The sequence below is a fragment of the Pelmatolapia mariae genome, linkage group LG1, assembly GCF_036321145.2.
Source record: "Pelmatolapia mariae isolate MD_Pm_ZW linkage group LG1, Pm_UMD_F_2, whole genome shotgun sequence".
Taxonomy (NCBI): domain Eukaryota; kingdom Metazoa; phylum Chordata; class Actinopteri; order Cichliformes; family Cichlidae; genus Pelmatolapia; species Pelmatolapia mariae.
In genome coordinates this window covers 14,939,393-14,959,114 of record NC_086227.1, presented here as the reverse complement: position 1 = coordinate 14,959,114, position 19,722 = coordinate 14,939,393, and the positions used below count along the sequence as shown (strand labels likewise).

Sequence of the window (19,722 nt, the reverse complement as noted above, 5' to 3'; positions counted from 1 at the left end):
TGTTTCTAGTATTGGGAAAAAAGTTCCTAATTGCTTTATCGGTGAACAAAAATATAAAAGACGCATATATTCTGCATATGCCCCATCAGTGCTCTTCATGCAGATACAATCCTTAGAGGTCACGGCCGCAGATCATCATCCCCTTCATCTAACCTTGTCCCAGCATCCTCCTCTGTCACACCACCCCTCTGAGTGTCCTCCTTGGATTCCAGCGAGAGAAGATCTGAAGTCTTCCCATGCTTCTGTTAGTGATCCTCCATCTGAATGGATGATAACAACCTAGCACAAACTAGCCGGTGGAGATGGCCCCTATTGGCCCATAAATATGGGGCAGATTTCTGCTAATAACGCCCATTGTATGGACTGATAACATGTGAAGCGGGTGTCATTACACCCATGAACTGCATGACAAACTGTGGTCTTCGTCTTTTCCTCCTGCCTGGCAGCTCCATCTCCAACATCCTTTGTCCAATTTTTTCACTAATCCTTGAACATGTCTGAACTATCCCAGCCTTGCCTCTCTATTTCTACGACTGTCCCTGTGATAGACTCATTTCTAATCCTGTCCATGATGGTCACACCAGTGACAATATTAACAGTGTCAGCTCTGCAAGCTCACTCCACCTACATTTTGTTTCTTGTCTACACCAGAGTGGAACAGGCCTTACTTCACTTGTATGCAGAAAATATTCCTGAACCAGCTGAATTTTTCAAGCAAGACATTGCTAACCTTAACCACAGCCTTGTTATCATAACCTATGCTTCTACAGTTCAGACTGGACCTCTGCACGGTCCTTTTCTGGATTGGCATGACTCAGTTTAGCCCAGTGAGGCTGGAAGCTTTGACATCAGGGCATCCAGCTGTCACTGTAAGGGAAGTGTTGTGAGAGTGCGGCTTTATAATTTAATAAAGTTAATCAGAAAAATGATGATGAGCAGGAAAGCAAATAAATATGCCCGAAAAATGAGATTTTATCATCATTAAAAAAACAAAAAACTTTTCCTTACTAATGATAAGGGTTGTCCCAATCACCCAGAAGATCCAAACACTTGCCTGGTGTCAGTTTACGTCTCCTTGAAAAGTGAGATAACCTTCATTCCTCCTCACACAGATGGACGGCCTCTCCATTGTTGCAGAAATCCATCATGATTTTTATTTATTTTTTTATTCAGTAAATTTATGACACGAACATTTACACGGGACGGAAATTCAAAAAAACGGTCCCAATCAGCCTTAATTCACCCTACTTTTCCTGCAATAATAAATGACGCCCATGAATACATTCACCCCTAAAACGCCTCTTCAATAAACTTTACTGGCAAAGAAAAAAGAAAAAAAGTGCCTTTTTTCGTGCTTTAGAACAGCGTTTTAAGTCGGACAGATGTGGATTTATGGGACCCCGTCGCTCACTGCAGCCTTACTTGTCCATTAGTTAAGTGACAGGACAGGGCCCAGGGAAACCTGCGGCGGTACGTGTGATTACGTTAAAAGATCGCACAATCTGTTCATATTTACGTAATGAGCCCGGCATTTTGCTGATTGATTAAACTACAGGGTGTAAATATTTTAAGGGCACGCTGATTTATAATCCGACAAAGCAAAAAAAGAAAAAAAGAAGAAGGCCAATTTATTTGTCTAACCATGAAAATGGGGGTTTCTGGTAAACCGTTCTTGACGTCTCAGGGGCTGACTTGAGTGATTCAATAGACAGTGAAAGATTTTTATAGAAAGACGCGGGCTCTCTGCGCGTTATTGGGGAAAAACAAAGAGAGGCAGGGGGGCCCGTCAGCACTTTTTGTTGCCGGAAAGTGACAGCGTTATCAGCGGTGAGTGTAATTTACGCGAGGGGGGGAAAGTTTTTAATCAACACGCACAGTGTATTCAGATTAAATTAGAGGAGAAACAGAATCAATGACCTCCATATATTCCTCCGCTGCCTTATCAATTAGCTGTGATTTTGTGTGTGTGTGTGTGTGTGTGTGTGTGTGTGTGTGTGTGTGTGCTCGCGCGCGCGTCCTGTGTCAGAGGGCCCTCTGTCATAAAATGGGCCAAATGGCATTCGTCATAGAGCTGACAAGTCACACAACTAAATGAGCTCCTATTGATTCGTGAGATTTTTCATCAGCCAAATTAAAAGCTGCGGTTTGATAGAGGCTCACTCTGCAGGCGTGTTACGTTCACTCCTATTAAATCAAGTCAAAGTTAAACGAAAACTTCTTTGGAGTTAAACACTGCCGAGCTAAATAAATAAAGCGGATTTGATGCTGCTTCAGGTTAATCATCATTTCGATCTTAACCAGATTTGTTAAAGCCCTGACCACGTGTTAAAACTCATAGTGTATCCCTGTGTGCTTCCACCTTTCTTTATTTTACTCCCTATAAAACCTTTGATCTTCTGTGAGGTCTCTCTGAGCAGGGATTTCCGCTGTATTGCCACTAAGAAGGTCCTCATACTTTACTACCTTTACTGTCACAGAAAATAAGACTTGCACAAATGGCATGAATGCTTATGTATTTGTGCTCTTGTGTTTGACTATGAAGTATAATTCCAAGCCAGACAAATCAAACTAATTCAGTTTAGATTAGACGTTGAGTTGCTTTGTGCTGGCTGTAAGGATGTGACAGATAAATAAAATACGAAAAGAGTTGCATTTAAGAAAAAGTCAGCTTTTAATCAAAAGGTGGCAATTCCATATTTTGATAATTTGAAGTTTAAAAGATATGCAGATATTCCCAGATGCTACACTGGGAATATTTCAGCAGGGGTCTCATAACATAGTTTTATGAATATGTCATCAGATTTGTTCCGATAAAGTTTGATGTCAAGGTGATTCTTTGTACTTGATGTCAGCTGTAATTATTTTGTTATTTATCCTACACAAACATATATATGATTTTCATATTAAAAGTATATTTTTTAACAAGTGATGCTCTTAAGGGTCTCTTAAGTTTCTTATATATATAAGACAGAACAGCCAAGAGCCTCATAAGGGCGTTAAAAGCACTGCTAAATCACTGCCACCAGTTAAGAATGCATTTAATCACTATATAAATATGTGACCGTGATCTGAGAGGGGGTTAAGTTTCACCACACTGCATGTCCTCCAGTCTGCTCCTTAATCACAGCCCTTACATGGGGGTCCAATAAAAAGCCTCTTGCGGTTGCACAAACTCATCATGCCGTTGCTCTTGGAAATTAAAATGGGCCTATGTGACAGCTCGCCATCAGGCTTTTGATTGCTTTACTTCCTATTCATTAGCTTAATTATTTGGCCATCAGTAAACCTCACCAAGTAATTAATATCTGAGAGCCTCTGCAGTAAATTAAAACTGTGAAACGAGGCGTACTTGTGCTTTGTTTTACTACCAGAGGCAGCAGGGATGTGAGCTAATGGGTGGGAGCTGAAAAAGACGCAAACATGAACAGTGGATTGCTTTTGTAGCCAAGGAACATTTTCACAGGAATGAGATAAAGCTGTTTGTGTTTTTTTTTTCCTTTCTTTTGCACAACAACTCTCAGAGTGGTTATCTAGCACTTTGGTCCAAACTGAAAAACACATCAAATTACATTCTTCTTGCTTTCTGGATTAATTTTAGTTGTGCAAATGATTCCCTGATTTTTCAGAAAAAATTCCATAGGTTCTCTCTGGGTACTCCAGCTTCTTCCCACAGTCTAAAGACTTGCTTGTTAGACTGATTATCAATAGGTCTTAGGTGTGAATGTGAGCATAACAGGTTGTCTCTCTCTCGGTGTATTAGCCCTGTGACAAAAATTGAAATTGAATTTAATAATAGAATAAATAGAAGTATATCTTATCCATCCACAGCAGCTGTTAGCAGGAGGATTCTGGCTCATTCAGACGTTGCTTTGCAGACTTCAGCTGGTAATTTAATCATGAGGCAGCAGGTAAGCAGCTCCAATGCTCAGCATCACCCCTGTGTGAGTTCGTTTATGTATTTAAAAAAAACAATTTAAATTAAATGTATTTGTCTATATATATATATATATATATATATATATATATATATATATATATATATATATATATATATACACACATTTCCATTACATCAAATGGAAATAATTCACGTCTTTTGTTGCCATTTTCTTTATTTCACATTTACACCACACAAGTTTGAGATAAATACACGTACGATTCATCCTTCAATCATTCAAATAAATTAAGTTCATTTATTTACATGTAAGTGACGACAACCAAGTCATAAATATTATTGAAAAAAAAATCTGAATATTCACATTAAATGCACAAATGGAAATGCGCTACATGGGATGTTGTGCAAAGTCTGGGAGCAAAAACATCTGGGACTGCAGCTGTTTCTGAGCCTTTGTCCGTTCTATCAATGGTCACACAGCTCGTGCGCCTCCTGAACCTCATCAAACTGTTTGAATGTGTTACAGTTCACTCCTCTTAACATTTAATTCCTAAAAAATGTGTTCACTAAGTGGAGCTCAGGCTGTGAGTGGATGGAGGAAACACAAGTTTGCCACAGAGGATGCCTGGCGCATTAAAAAAAGAGCAAAATTAGGGAAAGAAATAAGCACTTTTTTCCAGCATGCTGCAGCAATGTAAATTACTTAGTGATAATTCTAGTCACAAATAGTTTAAGCACTATACACGCGTCATAATCCTGCATTTGTTTATGTGTGATTGTGTGAATGAGTCCAACAAATGTCTTGTTTGGAAGAACCTTCTCAGAGCATACGAGGTGAAGATCTTTAGGTTTGTCCTCTCTCACAAACACAGACTTTCCCGGTGTGATGTCGCTGAAACACTCAGGTAATTCTCATGTTTTTTTTAAACCTTTTTCTGGGTGTGTTTTCACAGTCCTGCCCCAATTTTCCTGTCACCCCCACCCACTTCCACCCCATCCAGCTCGTCATCAGAGAAAGGGCTGTGGGAGCTGTAGCCAGCTTCATCGTTACGCTGCAAGAAGTCCGTGGTTTGCTGGATCCCAACTCGGTTACCCGCAGAAAGAGGAAAGCCACGCTGGGGCGCCTCCGCTACTTCTTCCTCCTCATCCTCTCCATCTTCTTCCTCTTCTCCATCCTCCAATTCGAGAGCTATCCTTCGGTCGTCCGGGTTCAAAGCTCGTCTGCTCTCACTGGATTTGTCGGAGCCTGTCTTTCCCGAGCTGCGTAGTCTCTCTGCCTCAGACTGGGTGGAGGCAGTGGCCTGCTCCTTTGCCTTCCGACTGCGCTTCCACTTCATCCTCCGATTTTGGAACCAGATCTTCACCTGCGAAGTGATCATAGTAGAAGAAGAACACATGTTTAAAAGAAGAAACACAACCCGGGGTTTGTCTGAACAGAAACAAAGACAAATTTGGTCACAGCTCCAGAACCTCTCTCTTTCCTATTTCTTTTTTCTTGGTTAGATAAAAGCTGCTTTATAAAGTGTTTATTTTATTTTACCTTCATTTTTAAGGTGATATGTTTCATATTGCATGTCAGTGTTGGGGAGGATAAAAAGTGTTATTTTGGGGTTCATGCTGTGGTCATCATTAACGACATCACTCTTTATTATCACAAATACTCCTTCCTCCTCCTACCAGAGATATTAGAATTCATAACACTGAAACAATCAGCGACAAATAAATATTAACAGAAACATAAGACATGTGAGTCTTACAGACATGAATATATGAAGATAGTAAAACAATGAAAACTGCCACAGATGACTGACATCACAACATCTCTGGACATGAGAAGCAGTTTGCTGATCAGCTAACTGCAACAAGAATGAAGATACTTTAGTGAAATGTAACATTTAAAGCTGATCTAATAGAGTGCTGCTGGCTGTTTTCATGGTATAAAAATGGTTTGGTCTTATTTAAGGCTACAATAAAAAAAGAAAAAGAAAGATGAAATTTGTTGATTGGTTGTTTTCTTTTTTTTTTTCTATTTTGATATTGTGGCTCATTTTGTGTTATTAGGTGTTGGGTTTCACACTCCTTTAACTCTACCAAGTTATTCTTATTAAGAAAATAAAAAATAGATATAAACTGTAACTACACACATACAGTGTGCTGGCATCTGTTGAGCGCCGTGTCTGGTCTGTAGCTGTAGTTAGCTTTGACTTTTCAAAGTTGAGAATAATGTACGTCAGGTCAATAAATTTGTTCTGGAGATGTAAAGAGGAGCTCTGCAGTCTCTGGTCTGGCTCACCTGTGTTTCGGTCAGCATGAGTGAAGTGGCCACCTCGAAGCGCTTGGGCCTGGACAGGTATTTGTTAAGCTTGAACTGGTTCTCCAGCTCCAGGAGCTGCTGGCTGGTGAAGGCAGTGCGGGGCCTCCTGCATTTCCCCAACAGGCCTGACTGAGCACCCGCTGGAAGAGGAACAGCAAAGTTATCAGTTTGTGTGTGGTCCCATGCAAGATGACTATAAGTGTATATTTTAAAAACCTAAATCACCTAAAAACAGGATGGATGAATATGTAAATATTAATATTATAAAGTTATTTCCTAATTATTTGGATTCATTTAAGGCTCTATCCAGGAATATTTGCTCACTGGCTGCCACCACTCTTATTTATATACTGTAACATCAAGGACATCAGAAGTTCATGGTAATGTTGTGGGTGGGAACAGACGCACATATGCCGGCACTCTCCGGCCATCATTAACTATAATAGCTTTACTCCAGTTTATTGTTGACGGGGGGGACACGGCAGAAGCGGGCGCAGAGGCCATAAAAACACAGGCATGCCATTAACTTAATGAAAATTCAATGAAGGCTTTTGGGATTTTATTGATGAACTACAGAACGTTTTAGGTGTTTGTTTATAGTTTCTTCGTCACACAAAGACAGTTTTCATCGGGCTGGCGTTTATAGAGAAATAAATGGGGCAAAATTAAAATATGACAGAGAAGCAGTAAAACAGGGGCCACTGTACTGTGAGGGACGATGTATGACTGCCATTAACGCAACATACAGGACTTAGTTAGATAAAAAAACAAAACGACAACATCAAAAAACTAAACAAAACAAAAAACAGAAGGCGCACAAGGCAAAGCTAACCGAAGGCTTTAAATTACACTGGCAGTGAAATGTATTTATGAATAACAAATAAACAAATCAAAATGCTGCCCGTTTCTTTCTCAGATTATTATTAAATATTAAGGTTTTTAAATGTAATAAAACTTTGGAGAATAGAAAAAAATCAATGTCAGATTCGTTAGTCTGGTTTGTGATTTAAACAATAAATCGGTGCTGTGTGCTTGATATCATGAAAAAATAAGCACACACAAAACCCCCGAATTGACAACTATTTAGTTGTTAATTAAGCATAATAATAATAATAATAATAATAATAATAATAATAATAATAATATCAAGATTAACTTGACCAGTTCCGCCTAAACTCTTTCTCTTTCAGTGTAACACACAGCTGTCTGAAAATAAAATAAATTAACAAATAAATTCTCCTGTGAAATATATTTATTTTTATTAATATATTTATTTATTTTAAAGTTTGATTATTCTGGGCCTCTGCTTATCTAATGTCATCACACTTACAGCTGTAATCCGGCAGTCGTGGCATCATGAGCCCAGCGCGGATCCAGTGCTCCAGGGGCAGAGATCCAGCCATGGCAGCCGCCTTCAGGTGCTCTGGGTAGGTCTGCGATAGGTGCGTGAAGCCAGTGTAGGCGAACGCAGGGTGTTGTCCACCCAACGCCGATAGTGGGTACATGGGTGCAGGATACATGCCGGGAATCGCTCCCTGAGGCAGCGATGCAAGCCCCGGATGGGGCAGATTGAGGACACTTTGCTTGGTGATTATTCCGGTCTGAAGGTGCGCTCCTCGCGGGGACGGAGTGTCCGCACGGCGGCAGGAGACCGGGCTGCCGGCCGGGCTGTCGCTGCTCAGACCGGGTGAGAGGTCTCGACCACACCGATTGGTCTCATCGGCGAGAAGTGCGTCGATTCTAAAGTTTTTCGATTTCTCCATGATGGCTTCAGCAGCAGCAGAGAGAGAGCGAGAGAGAGCGGGACTGAGGAGTCTTTAGAAAAAACAAGTCGAGCTCTCTCCAGGTGCGCACCTGTGCTGTGCTCTTCAGTCACAAAATCATACGCTCTCCTTTCCCCCCTTTAGAAAGAAAAATAGCCCGAAAACTGTATATTCGTTTAAAAAACACATTGGCAGGTTTTTTCCTCGTTGTACTTGTTTCGGCTAAATGCAACTCTAACTGACACCCGCGTGTGCGCGCGTGCACCAGTTTCTTTAAATTGCGCCTTTATGTCAGTTCGCACCATCGAATCTCTTGGAAAACTAACCCACAGAGGTATGTTTCCCTCTACATCAGCCGTCCTTCTCCACCCCTGGAGGCCTCTGCCAGCTGGGGATTGGCTGGAGCTCGAGCTGCTCTGACGGGCCTCTAATCAGCTAATTACTCGCTCGTTTCTCCCCCCAGAAAGCATTCAGAGTGAGGTAATGTCCAACCCTTGTCCCGCCTGCAAACACCTTCAACTGCATCAAAGCACCGAAGTACATTAGAAGATTGGGCAATTGTATTTTCAGTATCTATCTTACTGCCAGCTCGTCGTACTCTCCACAGATTGCGGCTACCTGGCTGCCATAAACAAAGAATTATACGCTGCTTTCATTGTCCAGACTAATTATTAGTGCTGCTAATATCCTCCACACCTTAGAGCCAAATACTGGCCTGTTTTCAACACTAATGTTATTGGTTACCTCTGATTGGTGTGACGTTAGAGACGTTGTGTACGGTATTTAAATCATTAGTATTAATGGTTTGTTTCATTCCTATACCAAGGCCATACCGATGCTATTAAAGTTTACGATCAGGAATTGCACACAAACCGTATAAAAGTGTAATGACTTGGCAGAAGAGGCTATAAGTTAATTGGCCCTCTGCTTAATGTGAACTAATGCAGTTTTAAGACTGGAGAAAGCCGGTGTGCATCCGTCTCTCTTCGTCTCTCAGACATGGTACGACAACATCGATAGAGATACAGTTTATCAAAAATTATAAGTCACAGAATAATAAGTGGAATTAGGCTTATCTGAGACTCACACCGAGAATCTGCATGTTGCTGCACCAGAAGGAAAACTCCAACTTTTGATAATGCGACATTTCAGATCTCTATCCAACCCAACAATAACTATAAATAATGTGATTTTTTTCCTGTGCAACTGTGGCTTGTGTAATACTAACAATCTAATATTTATATTTATTTGTTTTATGTGTTCCCAAGAATATGTTTTAGGCTCTAACACCTTCACTAACAAATAACCATCTTTTCCTCATGTCACAATATTACATTTTCCACATAAAAGCACACGTGGGCCTTTATGTGTTTCGTTCTGCTGATGTGAACAAAAACGCCACCTCTTTTGAGGACACCCCCTTCTTAAATCTGTAAAATTGTGTGCACAAGTGTGTATGTGCGGGTGCAGTTGACCTCCAGGAAATTGCTGGTCCGCCCACTTCTCATTCTCTCTTTCTCCTTTACCCGTGTTACTGCTGTGTCTCTCATCCTCAGCGCTCTCTCTCTCTCTATCAGGCAGATTGCTGTCTGTCTCTGGGGCTGATATAGAGGTAATTTGCTCCTGGGTAATCAGTGCTACCTTCTGCCTGTTTCTCGCAACCTCTCCCCTCTGCAAACTCCTCTTTTCTTTTGCCTTTATTATTTGAAAGTATTTAAATAGCCAGGCCACCGCTAAACCTGTCACTTGAGTCTGCCAACAGAGGTCCACGAATTAAACTGAATCAGCGCCTGCTTCCAGTGTCTGGTGCATTCTTCTGACGATGGATGGTCTTTTCCTCTTGAAAAGATGAAATTTTGCTGCTATATGTGCATAAGTCCTGCTAATCCTAAATAAGTTAATAATTGAATATAACAGCTGGATCAGAAGCTTTAAGAACTTATAATACAAATTTTATTAATGAAGAGAAGACTGATTAATATAAATGTCTACAGACAGAACAGGTGGAGTTGGTGTAATTGGGATGGGGTCTAAAGAGCTTTAATGGTTTAGAAGAAGAAGCTGTTGAGGTTAGCTCAGCAATTTCTTAAGTGTCTGTTTGATGATATAAATTTGAATGTTGTTGGAGAGAATGCTATGATTTTTATTTTTTATTTTTGCAAGATGCTCGTGAATTTAATAGTTGAAAAAATCAAGAGAAACTCTAGTGATTCATTGAGGTTTCCAGGCATTTGTTCATACGCAGCCCTCTTATGGTCCTGCCACAGGGTTTCAATCAGGTCGAGGTCTTTGGCCCGGACTTTGACCAGGCCATTACAAAACTTTAATTCTTTTCTTTTTTGGGCAATCTGTTGTAGATTTGCTGCTGTGGCACACGGCTTCAAAATAAGCCCCAATCGTCATCCCTCCACCACCGTGTTTGACAGTTGTATGAGGTAATTTGTGTTCACCAGATATACTACTTTGAATAATGGCCTAACATCTTCACTTTGTTCTTGTCTGTCCAAAGGACATTGTTCCAGAAGTCATGTGGTTTGCTCATGTGCAACTTTGCAAACCCACGTCATGCAAGCTTTCTCCTGGCGATCTTTCCAAACAGACAACACTTATTCAGTTTTTATCTAACTGTACTGTCATTCATTTAACATGCTAACTGAGGTTTGTAGAGTTTGAAATGTAGCTCTTGGGTTTCTTGCAATTTCGAGCACTGATTTCAAGCACTAATTCTTGGCTGCAGATTTTATCATCTAGTTTACAGTGCTGAATATAGTCACATGGCTTCTTGCAAAGCTGATGACTTCTTCTTATTTGTTTACTTTGAAACTATAAACAGCAGATATAGTAATGTGATCTGTCTTGTGATTAGTTATGGGCAAACCTCTCAGAGGTCAAAACTAGGTAAAATGCAGGACAATGGGAATAGCATGATAGCTTAATTACACTGTTGTTAAAAATGAGTCAGTAAGAGCAAACATTACTCCAGGCTGCAGTTTATCAGGTGAAATATCTGACAGCAGGTGTAGCTGAAAGTGTCTTATTTTAATGTGGTGGAAGGCTTAATAATGAATGTTTTCTGATCTAAACTCTCATTACTTCCTTTCCCTTCTTCCCTTGTGACACATGTCCTCACATGCACATGCCCCCTTGAACCTTTAGTGGAACTCTCCAAAAGCAGTGCACACCCTTCTCTCTGTGAGAGGACAATTGGTTCAAAGGAGCCGCGGGCCCTTGACTACAAAGCCAGAGTTTATCGACGAGTTATGCGTCAGTAAACCTAGCGGCTAACAGGAGTTTACTGAAACATTAAAGAGCTTATCAGCAATTACAGGCATATTTTTCAATCATTACCACAGCTCTGAGACAGCTCACCCTGTCCTTAAACTAAGTCAGATGTGCTCTTGTTCTATCTGCATGCTGGCCCAGTCATTATGTTTTTCACCTCCACTGGGTCAGTGATTCTTGGCAGTTTGAGGCATTGATAAGATCTTTCCAGCTGCTGATAGAGCAGAACGGAGAAAGTTCAGGCGTTTCTATAGCTCGTCAGAACAACATAGAACATAGAAAAACATCAACAAAGCAATGTAACGGACATTGAAAGATATATTTTTTTTGATTCGCTGTCATTGATACAATACCTAGGCACTGTGATTGATCCTAATCCAGCTTACTTTGATTGTGTGTGCACATTTCTGTATCTGCCCTCTCTTCAGGCATGTTGTGACACACAAAGGTTTCAGGGACGCTGTTGACCAACACCACCTTTCCCACCAGGCCTGGAGTACAACGGCCAGACTGCTGCTGTGATAAATGGTTGTGGTGCACAATGGGCTTACTGTGAAGTGAAAATCAGCTCTCCATAGCTCTGGTAATTAGACTAATTCCCACAGAGTTAAAGACAGATGATAAATCAACTCACTTTTCTGCCAGACCTTGAGACCAAAATTAATGTTGTCTCATTAAGGAGATAAAAGTAATTTATTACTTTTACTTCTCCTCCTAGTCTCTGTATCCTGTCCCCCTTCATTTATTAACCAATATTGAGCTTTGCCATATGACATCTAGCCCGCTGGATGTGAATCTCCCGTTGTCTGTCTTTGCTACTTTGGCCCCTTCGCTCTCCTCTCTCTCTCGCTTTCATTGTGCATTAGCATGTTTATGAGCGTCTAGCAGAGAGATAACACAGGTGTTTGACAAAGCTGGAATGCACTGCAATGATAAAAAAAAACTTTGAACTTTTGGATGTTTCTGTGTGAAAGCTTTGTTTTTATGCAAACTAGTGTACACTTTATATACCATTAAGAAAAGAGTAAAAGAAGCCAAATGAAAAGAGGATCACATCCTTGGCTGGCACAGAAGGTGCAAACTGACCGTAATTGGAAAGTTAGCAGGGCGGGTGTGTGTGAGGTACTTCCTGCTCGGGAAACCAGGAAATTTCCCCAATTCTGCAAATGTGTGATGTGTGACAGCAAAAAGGCTGACAATGGCCGAAACCTCTTGAAATGGTAACCAATTCAAGTATTTTCTTTATTAATTTATACAACATAAAGTCTTTATTATCAAGCTAGATTTGCTGTTAGCCAAATTTACATTACTCATGTTGGTTTGCTAGCCAAACTCCTGACTAATGCTAACCCAAAATATTTAATGTGACAGCACACAGAGGTTTGTTTTGAGGCCTTGACTCTGTGGAAGTCATCAATATGGTTTTTTTTTTAGACCCAAATCACCGTTATTTGATTATATTATGTAACATTATTAGCTAGCTGAAGCAAGTTTTGTTAAAACAGGACATTCATAGACACAACTCAAGTCCAGGCTTGTCACCAATAAGAAAATTAGCCCTATTATCTCTCTGATAAGTGCAATAAAATGCTCTCAAGGGTACCAATACCACAGTTAAGAGGTTATATAAGCTGAGATTAAGAACTCTGGACAATTAGTGGCTTAAAATACTGACCTTAAGCCTTAGTATAATGTAGCCCAGGGAGGTATAAGGTCTTAAATTCTTCCACTTTATTATTTATGGATTTTTAACACAGTTATTCGGCGTTGGCCTGGTTTTGGAGATCCTCAACCACCCATTAGCAGAACTACATCTTTTAGCACTTTCACATCTGCTTAAAATGTTCAGCGTCAGAGGATGCTGTTCTCCTACTCCTAAGTAGGAGTAGGAGACTTAAACCCCCACTTTTCCTAAACTGAACCATTACTTTAAGGCCTGAGGTCTGGGTTATGATCAATACAGAAATTTTTCCACACCACCACAGGTGTTTTCCAGAGGGAAACATTAAGACTGTGATTTGGGATGAATCGCAGTGCAGTTATTGGCTCTGCTCTCACCACTACACAGCTGACCAATCACAGCACTATCAGGTTGAGAAAAGTGTGAATGCAATCACATTCAATCCACTGTTAGAAGCTACCACCCATCTACACCTGGATAATGAAAACTCTCCATATTTAGAAATAATCAGTATACAAGAGGCCTTAAATTTATGGACCATAGATTAATATGATTTGACATGTATAGCTCTAACACCATTATCTGGCTTTTAGGTTAGGTAACACCTTTTGAGCACCACGTATGCAAAACGTGCAACATAAAGATCTCTAAAAATAGATAATAATAATTATAGCCTGATCTGAATAGCCCCTTTGCACCATTCTAGTTTGATCTTAGGCGATTAATGGCTTAAAATGCGGAGATATCTGATAAAACAACAAGAGACGTCGGCTTCAGAGGCTTAATTCATGAAGAGTCTGATTCGGGGAATTCCAACCTTATGACTCTTCAGTCTGTTTCCCTGCTCACCTGTTTCATTATTCCACAATGGAAAACAAAGCTTCCTTTCACATTATCCAGTCCAGTGCGACTTTTATGGCCATTTAATGGGTTGTTCCATCTAACAGCCCCATGTTTTACTATCACCCATACAAGGGCCCCATTGTGCATAGATATGGGAGATAGGAGATAAAGTCACCTTATCAGCCACAACAAGACATCATTACTTTCACCCTGCTATCTCACCAGCCCTCTCCGCCGTGCATTATCAGGCCACTTATGAGGATATTCAGCTTTGAAGATCTCCGCCAGCTGGCGGTTTGTGCTTTTGGTTTTCCGCCTCTACAGATCAATTCAGTTTCAACTATGTTATAAATTTTTGTGTCTTTACCACCACTGTAAGCGATTCTTTGTTGTCGAAAGTGACATATAAATCTACATCTAATTGCTCTTTTAGAGATGCAGCTCATTGCTCCTGATAGCAATTCTTCTGCCATTCTTTCCGCTGTGAGGAAGCCGCCTGCTGCCATTAACAATCAGGTAATAGCTTCTTATTGCCCAATTTGCATGTTAACTGTAACCAAAGGTTATTGAAGGCGAACCACAGAAGAGCAGCGGGAGATATGAGAGCAACATACCGGATACTGAAGGTTTTTTCATTTGCAGAAAATGTATTTGAAATATGCTAAAAATATTAAGTTGACTCTTTTTTTTCATCATGCTCTTTTTTTTCGGTTTAGATAATCTGCAGAATATTAAGTAGTAATTCTGCTGTTCCCCTCTCAGCTGTTAAACCATTTGTAAATTCCAGCCTATCAGTAAACCACCAACAGCCATAAGCGACCCTACACCATGTTTGACAGAGGAGGTGCTATTTTCTCAGTCAGTTGGCCATAGGATTGGAAATCCCCAATTCAGACTCTTTTCATCAGATAAATGGTTTGAGTTTATTCTTGTTTTATCTTTCTGTGAAACTTTGTTCCATTAATCTGCTTGTTTAGTCTTATATATTTTTGTGAAGAGCAATGGAGACTTTCTTTTTAAAGCTTTCTTAGCTGAATCAGTTATAATGTGTTAACTCTGTGCACAAATGTAACTGTAATGTACCAGTAATGGTTCACGTGCACCATTACTTTTAAACTCCCAAAGTTTGGACACTATGTTCATATCTCAGTCAAGTTAAAGGTTAGATTTGGTGTTGTAATATAGTGCCTATAAGTTAATTTGCACCTGCACAAACTCAACATGCAGACTAACACAGAGCGAGAGAAGAAGAGAGATTAAAAGTTCAGATGGTGAGCAGTTGTTGCTGTCAAATAGCCTTTTCAGCATGCTGTGAGGACAGTTCAGGGCGTTTGTACTGAAAGTTCTCCAGCAGACACAACAGGGCTTTACATTAGAATTCCACACTGACATTAAAAGCACTTTGGAAAGAGGTTGTATGTGTGAGAAGTCTGTTTCAAATTCACAAGACCCAAACTGATTTTTTTCTGGTTTGCATATAGAAGAACAGAATTCAAATGAAAATGAAAATGAACAAACATAAATTACTGTCACCTTTTAAGTGCCATAAAACTTAAGGCAACCCTCTTTTTAGATCAATTTATGAGCTTGAATAATCAACTTTGACATTTATTTATTTTTTTTCCTTTAAAAGGATGTGGCCTGCAGGCAGCACGATGGTGTGGTGGCTCGCAGTGTTGCCTCACAGCATGAAACTCCAGAGATAGACTCCACCGTCATGCCTTTCTCTGTGGAGTTTACATGTTCTCCCTGTGTATATGTGAGTTCTTTCCAGGTACTTTCCTCCCACAGTCCAAGGACATGCAATTAGTGGGGTTAGGTTAATTGGTGATTTTTAAATTGTCTGTGGGTGAGAGTGTGAATGGTTGTCTGTCTTTATGTGTTATTGTCAGATTTGTGACCTGTGCAGGGCGTACCCTGCATCTCGCTCTATGGTAACTGGGAAAGGCTCCAGTGCCCCCTGTGACCCTGATAAGGACAAGAAAAAGAGAATGGATGAAAGGATACAGACTGCCTTTTGTCAAACAAATAGACTGTCCATCCATCCTCTTCTCCCATTCAGGGTTACAGGAGGGCTGGAGGTTATCTCAACAGTCATAGTATAAAAGACAGGGCCAACTCACAGAGACACACAAGCATTTGCATTCACAGTCAGTTTAGAATCACCTAACCACATACACCCTGGGAGGAAGTTGGACACAGAAAAACTAAAGGCAGGGCCCCAGACTAGATTTGAACCCAGGACCTTCTTGCTGTTGTTGAGGCCACACCACCCTCCTTGTTGTTGTTGTTGTTTTTTTTTTTGCACCACATTTGACACGATACAGACCTCAGGGCTTTGGCTATGGACTACGAACTCTTCCAGTTTTGAGTGGTGGGTCATGCCAGATTCAGGCCATTACTAATAATGATGCTCAACACGAAGACCTATGTTAAAATCACATATGCAACTGGCAGAATGGTGTGCCCCACAGAGTGATCTAAATAAAGCATTGTGGTGCAGAGGTCCACATGGAGACGGCCTTAAAGGAAATAGAGGCCAGGTGTAATTTTTGCTATTTTATAAGCATGCATACTAAGTTTTTGAATACTCTGTGTAACCTGGACAACAAATTAGATCCTGCATGAGGGTAAAGTTTTAAGTAAATGCATTTCTGTCGACTAATACTAGGAGAGTCACCTCCCAACACATGATTTCTGTGAGGACAAAGTTAATATTTCAAAAAGTGAAATGAATTGATCGGTCACTTTTGACTGGTCAATAGACCTGTTTAGTCTATTGACTTTGTCAGTTGGCTAACAGGTCACTATTAAGATTGACCAATCTTTGAAATTGGAGTAGAGGTAAATCACAGCAGCAGGGTATATTTTAACGGCTCTGAATTGATCAAAATGTTATCAGAGGTGTGACAAAGAATGGTCAGTAGCACAGGCCTGATGAATTGGCAGTCAAAATACTCCCATAAATTCCCACTTGACAGATCTCTATAAATTCAGCTTGAAATACAAGATTAGATAAAAAATTGAAATCAGAAATATCTACCTTAGCTTTGGCCCTTTTTGACTTTAAGTAACTTTTCATTCAAACCAACACTTTCCTGGTTAATCTTAAGTTTTATTCTTGACAAACATGATACCCGATTTGAGGGAGCAAGTAAAGTGGTTTAAATACAAACATCTGTGTGTGTGTGTGTGTGTGTGTGTGTGTGTGTGTGTGTGTGTGTGTGCATGCACCTCATCGACTCATCTCTCCTTCACTCTTTGTACTTCAAATTTGTCGTATTTACTGCCCAAAGGTTAGAGAGGTGAATAGGTGGCCCGTCCTCTCAGTAAATTACATATGCTCAATATTTAAGGTGGGCTAAATCACTTTTACACAGCCTGTCACAAATAACTGGAGACTCTGTGCTTTTGAGTCAATATGTAGGATAGTTAGAATTTAGCATGACATTTTTCCACTGCCATGGCAAGGTCAACATACTATAGAGGCCAAATTTTAGGAAAGTTTGTGGAAAGGCCCAAAGAAGAACCAGACTAGACTTCAGGGTGGGTCTGGATTAGCTTTGTTGAGACATGGCATTGCCAGAAGATGCACCGGAGTTTCATCTATAATTTTGGAGGATTTTACAGATACATACTAGCAGCTATCAGAACTAAACCCAGTAATGACACTTGTCAGTGAACTGTCCATTTACTTTTGAGCCTCAGAAAAAGGAGGCCTGCACCAAAATTGCTGTAACTCCTAAACAGTTAATGAAATTTTCATAATCCCCTTGAATTAAAGCTGAAAGTCTGCACTTCAATCACATCTTGATTGTTTGATTAAAAAAAAACAACAAACTTCACTGTGATTGTTTGGAGGCAAAATTCCAACATTTACTTTTTCCCCAACAAATGATGGATCTAACTGTCCCACTGGTTGCTGGTTAAATTTTAGAACAGATTATATGGTTAACTTACTTGTATACTTTTAGACTGTATCCTGTGTTTCACTCTTTATGATTCTATCTCATGTAAGTTGTATTTTAGTGACGTGTGGTGTAAATTTTAAATTCAGCTGTTTGTGTGCTGATCTGTTTATATTCTAAAAATGATTCTGGGAAATGAAAATGTACCATATTTACATTTGAATATCTCATGTTTGTTGACATTTGGTTTTGTACAAATAGGCTTATGAGATTAGTGCCGTTTGTTATATTCTGTTTGCTCTTGGTGTACTGACGTGTTGCGACTCGGGAAATGTGCCAAGGTGGGACTCGCTCAGTGTGTGAACTAACCGAAATAGTAACTGCCCGGCCTGTTAGAGGTTCTGACCTGATGAGAGAATGAAATTTGTCTTCTGCTTCGTCTCACACTGTGTCTCGAAGCAAAGGTTAGTCTACAATTAAAGGATTTGTTGTGTCTCACTCTGAGGCTCACACCATACTCTACACATACCTTTGGAGTGTTATTAAAGCTTTGCTGGATCATTGTGTTAGTGGGCCTCAATGCACACAACAGCAACTTGACAGTGACAACTAAATAAAGTTCTAACATCATTAATTTATTTATTTGGGTGTATATTATTAGCCTTTATGGTAAGCATTATGCTAAGTTATGGTAGCCCTGCTTTCATATTAGCACTTGCAGAGCACAGAAATGAACATGATATACCTGTATTCTAATTTATTTTTAAATCACTATACAAATCGCAATATTTATTGAACTATGACTTAGTAAAGATGTTTGAGCACATCAATAAAATTCTTCATTTGGGAAGTTTTGGTCAGTTGTGTATGTCAAACAGTTTGAGAGAACCAGGCTAACTTTTACCTGACTTCATATTTCATGCTGAACTAGGCTAAATGGCTTCTGGGGACAGCCAATGAAGGGTTTATCCCCTTAACCCCTAGTGTATCATATTTATATGATATACATACAGTTTTTGAGACTCCTACATCATCAGCCTGATTTGTTTCTCTCTGAAATACCTAAATAAATTGCACAATATGTGTTTGGGAATAAATTGCTGGCTAAAAAATTGCCAGATGTAGCAAATATGATAAATTAAACTTCATATATGCATATTTAAGATTTAATTTAATGTTTTTTTTGTTTTAATTTGTCAGAATTTGTCATAAGGTTCAGTAAAAACTCCACTTTCACTATTTCAGGCTTCAGGTTTTAAAGATTAATGACATGATAATGTGTCTTCTTCCAACTAAATGCTCGTATCTTTTTTATTTTTTTTGTTCCTTCTGACATACAAAAGCATTTCCACTTTGAAATAGAAACAGTCTTGTGGCCAAACATTCAACTTTTGCATTGACTTAAGACTGAGTAGAAATATGAATCTATTGTATAAAAGTACGGATACACTTACTAATCTTTTCAGAACTGTTTTTAATGTCCTTCACTATCTTTTATATTCTTGCAATAACTCCCTTTCCTGCACTAACCCCTATCTCCTCTGCCTCCCACAGGCTTGACCCTACAACACAGCTGTATCGAAATAAATTCTTCAATTAGGTACTTTCTGTTCTGCCATCAGGGGAACCACGCTAAGCTATTATTGGACACAATATTTGCTTTGAATAAAATCAAAAAAACAAAAACACAATGCAGCCTTTCACACAATCCTATTCATTCACTGAGGTGTGTTGAGTTTATGAATGTCACCAAACATTTGACAGGTAGTATCAAGGACACTTTTCAAATTGATGTTTTTTACTCAGTGAAACACCTGATGAAATCTTAATGATTGTCAGAAGTCTCACATTCAATTATTTCAATTCAATTTCAGTTTAGTTTTAATTATGCAGCACCAAATCACAACATAGTGTAAGGTAAAGATCCTACAATAACACAGAGAAGACCCTGGAGGAGAAGATGCAAACATCTTAGAGCCACATGAAACGGTTAAGAGACAAAGACTGACCTAGAGGTAGCAACTTGCCTCTGACCT

General features: G+C 39.7%; 1 protein-coding gene across 1 annotated transcript; it reads right to left on the bottom strand.

Moving 5' to 3' along the window:
• Positions 1–4,842: 4,842 nt before the first annotated feature.
• Positions 4,843–7,972, bottom strand: mnx2b (motor neuron and pancreas homeobox 2b). The gene is made up of 3 exons (XM_063488296.1): positions 7,540–7,972; positions 6,189–6,349; positions 4,843–5,259 (listed from the first exon to the last, which is right to left on the bottom strand). Exons 1-3 carry the CDS (start codon positions 7,970–7,972, stop codon positions 4,843–4,845), a joined length of 1,011 nt encoding a protein of 336 aa, XP_063344366.1.
• Between the last annotated feature and the right edge of the window lie 11,750 nt (positions 7,973–19,722).